At 54.0% G+C, this 10,728-nt stretch overlaps 1 protein-coding gene across 1 annotated transcript; it reads left to right on the forward strand.

Moving 5' to 3' along the window:
• Positions 1-1,760: 1,760 nt before the first annotated feature.
• On the forward strand, positions 1,761-4,947 carry TCF23 (transcription factor 23). The gene is made up of 3 exons (XM_068565159.1): positions 1,761-1,982; positions 2,690-2,932; positions 4,768-4,947. Exons 1-3 carry the CDS (start codon positions 1,761-1,763, stop codon positions 4,945-4,947), a joined length of 645 nt encoding a protein of 214 aa, XP_068421260.1.
• Positions 4,948-10,728: the final 5,781 nt, after the last annotated feature.

A 10,728-nucleotide genomic window follows, 5' to 3' on the forward strand; every position in this document is an offset into this window, starting at 1 on the left:
ATATTCACATGAGCACAAAAACCTTTAAACTTTTTTTTTTTTTTTTTTGGCCACGTCATGAGGCATGCGGGATTTTAGTTCCCCAGCCAGGGATCAAACCTGTGCCCCTGCAGTCAGTGGCAGAGTCCTAAACTGGAAGGGAGGACTGGCAGAAGGGAGTCCGCCAGGGAAGTCCCTAAACCTTTATACTTATAGCTTTTGTTTTTTGGTGTTTTCTTTTAAAATCCTGGCTGGGATCTTATTATACATAGTGATCTACAACTAGGTTTTTTCACTTCACTGTGCATCTTGGAGAGTTTTCCCACGTCACTATACAGATGTCTGCTTCTTCTTATTACTGCATATCATTCCACAGAATGGATATAGCGAAATCTATTTAATCACTTCCTTATCGATGGACATTCAAGTGAATTTTACTTCTCTTCTGTTTTCCTTTCTCTCTGGTTGGCTGAATGTCTGTCTCTGTATATCCACCTTTGTTCCTCTGTCCTCTCTGCACTTTCCCTTTACTTATTTTGTCTCCTCTGGAGTTCAAGATTGGAGGATAAGGGACGTGCAATGACTCTGCTGCAGGCAGGGGTGGTAACCTGAGGGCAGGCAGGGCCGACTGTGGCAGGCTTGCTATTCCTTCGGCCTGCCTCCTCCTAACTAGCTGAATGGAGGATCTGATGCAGCTCAGCAAACATCCTGGTCCTTGCCTTCAAAGACCTCGCACCTAGCAGGGGAACAGACATGTGAGTAACCCACCCAAGGCAGAACGGTGTAGGGTGAGGAGCAGCCTTCCAAGTCTCACTGTGTGCCTGGGCTCTCATCCACCGCCATCACTTACTAGATGTTTGGCACTGGGCAAGTTATTTCACCTCCTGATACCTCAGTGTTCCCATCTGTAAAATGACGATGTAAGAGTCTTTTTTTCTTAAGACGTTGATCTGAGAAATAAGATAATACATGTAAAGTACTTAGCACAGTGCTTGGCATGTACTGATCTAGAACACTGAACTGTTAGGAAGCTAGCCAGGGTGTAGTTGTGCATAGAATGGGGTACCAATAAAACAGGGAGAAAACAAAACAAAACAAAACAGGGAGACGTGGGCTCTGGGTTCTGTGGGGTTGGAAGAAATCCTCACAAATCCTTTGGACATAACCCAAAGGATGGGCAGAGTTTCCCCTGGCAGAGCTAGAGGGAGGTATTCCAGGGGGACAAAAAGGTAAAAGTAAAAGCACTGAGGTGGAAATAAGAGGCATGTTTGGGGTATAGGTAGTAGCGCCCTCTGACTGGAAGGTCATTTTCACTGGCAAGGGGAGGAAAGGTCCTTTCAGGGATGTGCACAGCCAGGCTTCTGGCACAGGGAAGGGAGTTCAGGGCCCTTCCATGGACTTGAGCCCCAAAGCCGAAGCTGCAGGTCTATCCCAGGACCACAGTCAGGGTCAGGCAGGGATCCGGGAAGGGAGTTCCCTTCCCACCATCCTCCTGCCCTCTACAGCAGGGGCCTCCTCCCAGGGCCTGGCCACTCCCCGCATCCAGCACCCCCGCCCCTCAGCCGGTTGGGAGGCAGTCAGGAGGCTTTTCGCGGGGGCTGTGCCGGTGGGCGGTTTTCCCAGAGCAAGGAGCGGAGCAGGACTGAGTTGGCGCTAGCTTCCTCAGATATAGACGTTGCTGGCTGGATGACCAGCCTGCCCCGCTAGCGTGAGCCCAAGGGCTTCCTCAGGCCCTGTGTTCCTGTCCTGGGGGCTGCAGCATCATACCTCAGGGGTGTGGCATGTCTCAGAGAGAGGCCAGAGGGGCACTGGCCATGCCAGGAGTAGGCAAGAGCCCGGCCAAGGCCACACCGAGGTTGCTAGCAGGCACTGACAGGAAGAGGAGCCGCCTGAGCAGGACAGGGCAGGACCTGTGGGAAGAGACCAGCTGGAGCAACCAAAGATGGAGCAGAGCTGCCCCAAGCCCTCGAGGGGCCAGGGCCAGGAGCCTGGCTCGTGGCCGGGTAAGAAAGCCGGGACCTGAAGAGGTAGCTGGGAGAGGCAGGCATGGGAGGGGCTGCGATGTCCCCTCTGATGGCAGAGCCTCACTCATGGTTACTGCCCTGCCCAAGAGAGGGGACATTGGCCAACTTCCGCTCCAAGGCTCCATGCTTGGGTGGTTAGGGAAGTCAGAGCCGGTCTTAACCAGAGCGTGGCTCAGAGAGCTGGCCCAACTCACTTCTCTCAAGGAAACTGAGGCCCGGAGAAGTGATATGTTTCCCAAGGTCCCAGAGCAGCAGTCAGCGACAGGGCCAGCACGCTTTGGTGTCCTTTCCTCTTTACCACAGTTGCCTCTACATCTCAGGACCTGGCTGGGCCTAGGGTCAGCCCTACAGAGCAGGGCAGGGCTGTGTGCTCCCTGTGGCCCCAGGGCATCCTGATAAGCAGGGTTCAGACTTAGGTGTGGATGCAGCAAGGGCCAGGGGGAGGCACAGTGGAGGGTGGGAAAGAGTACAGGACTCTCGGTTCTGAGCCCAGATGAGGTCTTCTCTCCATTTCCTCTGCCGTAAAGCGGGGCCGGGCTGAGAGCAGACAAAGTGGGGACGAGGCCCTTGGGTCTCTGTCGTTCGGCATGCTACTACCCTGGCAGGAGACCTTGCCCTAGGATGCTCCTAGCAACCAGGGGCGATGGCGTCCAGTCAGACCCGCTCACCCGGGGTCCTCTGTGCAGAGTGAAGCCAGTCCTGAGAACGCCGCTCGGGAGCGGAGCCGGGTGAGGACGCTGCGCCAGGCCTTCCTGGCCCTGCAGGCCGCTCTGCCTGCCGTGCCGCCCGACACCAAGCTGTCCAAGTTGGACGTGCTGGTGCTGGCCACCAGCTACATAGCCCACCTCACCCGCACACTTGGCCACGAGATGCCTGGCCCCGCCTGGCCACCCTTCCTGCGTGGACTCCGCTACTTGCACCCTCTCAAGGTAGGTCACGGGCCCGGGGCCTTGGGGAAGGGGGTTTGGGATGGGGCACTCTGGACTCAGTGCCCCTGCCCTCGGCAGAGCTGACGCTGGGGCCGGCTGCTTCCTGCTCTCTCAGGGGGAGAAGAGCTGAGGCTGGCTCTTGGGACTGGAATGATAATGTTTCTCATGGGATGCAGTGGGAGTGATGACTGGAAATGACTTCATGAGAATATGGTTCCTCCAAGGGGAGGGAAATTCTTAGAGGCCCCAAGACTCCGGAGCACTTAGTGGTAGAGGACAAAAGGGGGTAGTTTCCAGGGCTGGGGCCTGGGAAAGAAACAACACCTAGGAGATTCCTAGATTCCAAGGGGCACCATGCCACTGTACAGTGCCTTGGTGTCCTCTGGACTTCTGTCTCAGGAGGGATCCCCCTTTGGAGAACAAAGCTCTAAGAAAGCATCACTCTAGATAACTCTTGGTTACCAAGCTGGGTGGGGGAGTGGCAGGGGCTGGGAAAGGGGGAAGGAGGGCTTCCTGCATGCATCACTTACCCGACTGTCACCTACCTTTCCTGAACCTCAGTCTTATTATATGGAAAGGGAAGATAACATGAGTCTGACTTTGCTTCCAGGGTATGAAATGAGATCATGAAGGAAAAGTATGATTAACAATAATCATCATCGCAATAACAGCTAACATTATCTGGGGGCTAAAGTAATGCCCAGAGCTAGACTAAATGCTTTAGTGCATTTTTACCTTTTAATCTGCACAAGAACCAGATGGGAATTTTAAAAAAGAAAATGAAAAAACAAACAGAAAAAGAACCAAATGAAGATTACTTTACAGATGAGGAAACTGAAGCTTAGGTAGGTTAAGTGGCTGAATGCAGTTCAGGCCCGGGGCTCATAGCCACTAAGCAGGCCCCGGGTGTGGGGTGGAGCACACTGTAAGTTGCTGACTGTGAGTGTAGCTGTTATAAAGGGTCGTCTTTGCCCTCTGAGGACAGTAACTTTATTTCTATGGAGGATACTTTTCACCATCTCTCTTCCTTAAACATCATAGTTCTGAAACTAAAATGCAAGAATTTGAGACTAAAAGGGGCAACTCTGAAATGCCAATGGTGGCACCTGGTGCAGTGTCCCCGGGTGGCACAGTTGCTTGCTTAGCTGTAAGATGGCGGCCAAGGTGAGGCCCTTGCAGGAAGCGGGTGATGCATTAATATGTCGAAGAATGAATAAATGAGAGCCCAGCTAGGTCTAGCACTCTGGCAGCTGGGTGGGGTGGGTTAGCTAGCCAGGAGCAGTGGCCCTCAGCCCCCAAGCGGGGGGCTGTCAAGAGGAGGGCAGACCTCAGAGCCAAGTCAACCTGGCCTTTTCTGGGACTGGCCACGCTCCTGCTGGAAGGATGGACAATCCTGGGAGGTCCCCTGCTTAGGGGGAGTGGGCAGCACTGACATCTGGGGCCACAGGCACTTGGGTCCGGGACTGGGCAAGAGAAGGGGTCAGGACTGTTCAGTGTCAGGAAGAGCCTGCCCTTGCCCCACTCTGCTGCCCTCCCCACTGCCCAGGCCCTGGCTGCTGCCAGCTCTGCCGCCCGCCTCCCTCCCCACCATCGGGGGCTCCCCTTGGGGCCCTTGCTTTTCTCAGACGGCTCCTCCTGTGCCTCTCAGCCAGGCTCAGGTGGTCAGGAGAATTTGTGAGACCATGAGTGGTGGTGAGCCTGGGACCGCTGTCATCGGAGCAGTCGTGGGGACGGGTCTCAGGGAGGGAGGCTAGGGAAGGCCCGGTCTGGGGTGCCGAGGACTATGAGGGCTGTGCCAGTGAGCATGACCCTCATCCCCTCCCCATGTCTTGCAGAAGTGGCCGATGCGATCGCGTCTCTACGCCGGAGGCCTGGGGTGCTCTGGCCTTGACTCCACAACAGTCGTCACCTCGGGCCAAAGAACAAAGGAGGCAGAGACCAGGCCCCAAGTCTCTGGAGAGGCAGATGCTCTTCTTCCCGCCAGGCCGCCCTCACCAGCACCTGGTGACAAGTGATCATCACAGTCGCCCTTTTCTCCTGGGCTGTGACTCAAGCTTAGGGACCTGGATTCTCTGCCAGGCCCTGCCTGTCTTCATTCTGCCTCTCACCCATCGATCTGATTCAGGCTCCACTCCCAGGTTCCAGCACACGGACCAGGCAGAGCAGTGGGCACCTCTGTGACGGAGAGTACTCAGGAGGACCAGGGAGCAGATCCTCATCTTGTCCCCCACGGGTGATGCCCCAGTGGCTCCCTGGTGGCAGTTACAGGGAAGTGGGCAAGGAAAGGGTCTGACTGAGTTGGAAGTTGAGTTAGGGCACTGTCGCTTGCTTTTCTCCCCTAAGGTTCCCACAGACCCTCTGGAGATTGCAAGAAGCCAGGCACTGCTGCACGTGTACAGAGGTAGCGGCTGAGGCTGGCAGCAGCTGCAGGTGCTGATGGGAAAGCCAGGGGCCAGACAGGCTCTCGGCAGCTGTGAGTGTGAGCAGGGCTGGGCCGGGGTCACATAGGTAGAGAGGAAACTGAAGAAGGGAACATACTTTGTTATTGCACTGCAAGATGCTTACCCAACATCAGGAACTTAGGAATTTTGTATCTGCGTTATGGTCTCTCCAGCTGCCCCTCATCACTACATTTTCTCCCTCTCTGGGCCCTGCACCCTTCCACTCTTCTCTTGCTATGAGTTATATTTACAGGTTAAACCATAAAGCTTACATTGCTTACATTCCAGTATCCAGAGAAACTTGTACATAGTCCTAGCTGCCTAGTTTGAGATTTTATCCCAGAGGCAGCTCTACCTTAACTGAACCAGGCAGCATCTTAAGCCCTCACGTTTGAAGGTTCTGATAGACTCAGTTACATCCTTGAAGGACCTGAGAAGGAGAAAGTATATCTTTGCCAGGGGATAATAATTACAATCTTCCGTTGTATTAGAAACCTAACCTCCAGGACAAACAAGATAGGCCTGGGTTCACAGGGTTCCTTGTATGATTTTGGCCGAAGGCCCCACTGACTCAGGAGTCATTTCTACAATCTGTCTACAACGAGCTCCCGCCGGCCAGCTCCTCCCCACAGGCACTGCCCTCCCAGCCTCTCCCTTAGTCCTGCCATGGGGTGCCAGAAATCAGAGTGCTTTAATGGAATTTATCTCTGGCCTTGTAGAAATAGTTTGAGGAAAACTCAGTGTCTATACACACAGAAGGTAACTTTCCAGATCAGGTGTGGCTTCAGATCAGGCACCTGAAGTCCAGACGGAGAAGGAACCATCTTTTTGTTAAACTTCAGTGCCTCAGAGCGGGAAGGCACGGGCCAGGCCAACTAGAGTCCCAACAGGGGTAGCCTTAGACAGACGCCACCACTGCCGTCATGAGAACGAATGAGATTCTGGCCGACTGGGAGGGGCCAGGGCTCTGAGCTCTGGTGTGAGGAGCTGCCGTTCCGCCACAGGGCTGGCCGGGGCAGCAGGGGAAGGGGGCTGAGGGCGTGACTCAGCAAACTGGTGTGGAGGCAGAAAAGCAGACACAGAACGTCCCAGCCGCGGCAGCGTGAGATGTGGGAGAGCAGCTGGACTGTGTCTGGGAGCCATGGCGAGAAGGCCTCGGCCAAGGCCAGGCTCATAAATCTACCAAGTCTCTGCCGAGGAGCCCGGAGAGCTTGTGCAGAGCTGCTTCTGGGCAGCTGGACGGGGCCAGGCAGGGCAGAGACCAGCTGTGGGTGGGCACTAGCACAGTGTTCTTTGCAAGACCATAAAAGTCCAGCTCGAATGTTCTATGTTTAAAGCCAAAAAGCAGTACCTTCCTTGTTGAATTTGAAAGTGGTCAGAAGAGGAGCACGTGAATTTCCTCGTGCGCTGGTAGCACACAATCTCTCTCCGGGGATGAAGCTGGGAAAGCTGGCTTTGGGTGTGCATTGGGGTCCCCCCACAGCACGGAGCTTCTCCTGATAACTCAGGTTTGGGAGCTTGCGCCACCCACCCGGCTCAGACTCCAGCCTTTGCCTAGTGGTGCCAGACCCTTCGGGAGAGGGGGGACCACGTTACCCTGGTAGAAAAGGCAAGGAGGGCCAAAGAAGGATGCAGCTGGTGGGGGGCTGGGGGAGGGCAAGTACCATCATTACAAGTTTCTAAGTCTGTCTCGGGATCTTTCCAGGCATTTCCTTAGTGTTCTGGACAGTCCCCAAGGGGTCCGGAGACCGTCTCCTCCAGCCAGACAGCACCCAGCACAGTCAGGTCAGGAAGCAAAAGGACTGTCAGGGGGCAGGCAGAGCCAAGGAAAGGACCAGGGGATGAATGGGAATAACCAGAGGAAATGTCGGGTTGGAGACTTCGACCCACAAATCAACCAGAATCAGGAGTAACCCCCTTTTCCTCTAGCAGAGGAAGAAAAATACCCTCTCACTGGGAGACCCTGGGAACAGGGGTATGTAGGAAAGAAGCTCCGAAAGGAAACAGGAGCCTGGATGACAAAATGACGCTCAGGTGGCCTGGCTCGGGAGTGAGAGGGCTGGCTGGTCCACTTGAGCATCTTGTACCGCCTGCCCCGTCCCCAGGTGCCTGTCACTCTAGGTGGGGGTGAGGCAGTGATGGCCGGGACAACTTCTCCGGGGCTGGATATGCGTGTGCTTTCTGGGGGGCAGCAGAATTACAGGGGATGCACTTTAGGAGAAGCAGAGCTGGCCAGAGGATGTCTCAGTGTTAAGGTGGAGACTGCAGATTTCACTAAATTGAGAACTAGAGCCATTAGAAATAGAAAAATCTAGTCTTGTCTGAGAAATTCCCTTTCGCTTCCTCTGGAAGGAGCCTGGCTAGGATGAGTCAGATGGCACTGTCCTCTCCCCTTTGTGGCCTAAGCCCTAAACCCAGGGCCCCTGCAAGCTTGGTATTCGAGATCAGGGGTTGGCAAACTATAGCCAGTGGGCCAAATCCAGCCCCCGATTTTTTAAATAAGTTTTTATGAGAAAAGAGTCACACCTATTTGTTTACATATGATCTATGGCTACTTTCCCGATACAAGGCAGAGTCGAATAGCTGTGACAGACAGTAAAGCGCAAAATATTTACAGAGTTCCTGTGAAGGAACTCTGGCCCTTTACAGGAAAAGTTTCGCTCTTGATCAAAGTGTGGTCCGGGAACCCTGGAGGTCCCTGAGACCCATTCAGCGCCCTAAGTAGCCAAAATTATTTTCATAATACAAGATGTGATTTGCCTTTTTTTCACTCCTATTCTCTCATGAGTGTAATGGAATTTTCCAGAAGCCATATGACATGTGATATTGCAACAACAGATGGAATGTAGAAGCAGACGGGAGAGTCCAGCTCTCGATTACAACAGACATTAAAGATATTTGCAAAAATGTAGGGCTTCCCTGGTGGTGCAGTGGTGGAGAGTCTGCCTGCCAATGCAGGGGACACGGGTTCAAGCCCTGGTCTGGGAAGATCCCACGTGCCGCGGAGCAACTGGGCCCGTGGTCCACAATCGCTGAGCCTGCGCGTCTGGAGCCTGTGCTCCACAACAAGAGAGGCCGCGATGGTGAGAGGCCCACATACCGCGATGAAGAGTGGCCCCCACTTGCCGCAACTAGAGAAAGCCCTTGCACAGAAACGAAGACCCAACACAGCCAAAAGTAAATAAGTAAATAAGTAAATAATAAAAATAAAGGAATTCCTCTAAAAAAAAAAATGTAAACCAATGCCACTCTTCTCACTAAATATTTTCCAATATGGAAAATAATTATTTTTCATAAAAATGGTATCTATATTCACATATAGTGGGTTAATTGTTATTTTTAAATAAATATTTTAAGTCTATTTTAATTTCTAATATGGTAAATATCAATAGAAATTACCCACATAAGCAAAAGCTTTTCAGAGCCCTACTTTTTGAAGAACGTGAAGGGATCCTGAGACCAAAAATTCTTAGAATCTCTGCCCTAGAATAGATTGGCGAAGGTCAAGAAAAGCTCTTACCCCATCCCCGTGACCCTGTATATGACAGCTCTACCCTCTGCCTGGGGCAGACACAGTGATTCGGTCTTGGCCTTCGAGAGACAAGGGGCTTATGGTGAGGGAGGGGGGGGTGTGCCTGGCAGAATGTGGACAGAGTGTCCCGAGTCCAGATCACAGTGAGGCCTCCTGAACGATGAAGGTGGGGCTGATCCCCTGGTGGGCTGGGCCTTCCTCAGGCACATCCATGGCCTCCTTGTCTCTGCTGCCCCTCAGCATCCCATTGCTCACCTTCTCTGGAAACACAGCGGTTTCCACAGAGAGATCCTGGGGAACACAGAGCAAAGGGAGTGGGTGGGGTGAACGTGAGGCAAAGGGGAGGTGAAGGAACCTCCCCTTTCTCTTGCAGGAAAGGTGACCCTGCTTTGATCCTGGCTAGAAAGGAGACCGACGAGGAGCAGGCCCGGGGATGAGCACGGGGCTGGGAGGAGGGAGACAAGAGGCCAGCAGCTGTGGCCTCTCGGGGCCGAGACCCTTCTGCCCACCAAGCCCCCGCTCCCCTGTGGGAAGGGGCCAGGCAGCTGCTGCAGGACAGTCCAGCTCAGGCCAATCACCAGAGAAAGGGGGGCTGGGAGGAGAAAGAAAAGGGAGGCACAGGAACCCAGGGGGCCAGCAGTAGCCTGAGAGGGAAGGGAGGGGCGATCTGACAACAGAGGCGCTACCTGGCTGAGGGTTTTGCAGTGAAGTCGCTTCTGACAGGACACGGGCAGGAGGGCAACGAGTTTCGGACCATTCGGTAAATGGTCCGAGGGTTCAGGGTCCGGCCCCGCATTCCGCCTGAAGACAAAGTGCTCCCGAGGTTCCTACTGTGTAACCAGGGGGCACCCGCGGCCCCCTGCTCTCCCCCTGCTCTCAGGACTCTAAACCCCCAGTCCCCGCCCCCCTCCCCGAGCTCCACCAAGAAGCGTGACTGTTCCAGGCACCCAGGAGCCCGGGATTCCCTGTATCCCCATGTCACACCCTGTCACCACTGTGCAGACTGCCTGCCCGTCCCCCCATCCCACTAGACTTTCAGCCAAGCATAGGTCCCATGACCTGGCTGGCAAGTGGCTTCCAAAAGAACCACCACGGTTCTTGCTTTGATGATGAGAAACCCCAGGAGTGAAGATCTATCTCCTCTTGGTTGAGCCTGGATTTCCTACTCCCCCCACCCCCAGACTGGCTGCTGGGGGCACTTCCCCTCTTTAGGGCTCTGCCTCCCCAGCCTCAGGTTTGGAGAGGAGCCCCCTCCCCCAACACAGCTAGGGGCCAGCTGCTGAGCAGGGGAATAAAGGACAGGGACCGCCTCAACTGCCCAGGGCAGAAGCAGCAGGATTCAGTGCAACCTACAGGAGATGCTGGACACATGGAGGAGCCGACCACCAGCCACTGGGGAGATCACGCGGACCGAGCGGGAACTAAGAACGATTGAAGTAGCTGAGAAGTTATGAAGGGGCAAAGACGATTGGGCGTTTTTTAACCTGAAAAAAAATTGACAAATTATCAGATTACGAACACTCCTCCACATTAAGGATGCTGGAAGGAGAAAAAAAACTTGAGTGAATCAGGCTGGCCTAACAGCAGGTCTATCAAGGTTTCAGGGGTCAAGAACGTCTGGGTTGGGTCCAAGTTGGGCGAAAATAAGTTCTGTGTCACACATCCCAGAAACCACAGTTAACTGCACAGTGGCTGGCAGAGTCCTGGTGAAAACACAGGCACACTCTCTCTACAGACGCAAACTTTGAGTAGGGCTTGGAGAGGGATCCAGGTGAATATAAAACTATCAAGATGTGATATGCTCTGAGAAGAAGTACAGTAGC

Source organism: Eschrichtius robustus, chromosome 15, assembly GCF_028021215.1.
Source record: "Eschrichtius robustus isolate mEscRob2 chromosome 15, mEscRob2.pri, whole genome shotgun sequence".
Classification (NCBI taxonomy): Eukaryota; Metazoa; Chordata; class Mammalia; order Artiodactyla; family Eschrichtiidae; genus Eschrichtius; species Eschrichtius robustus.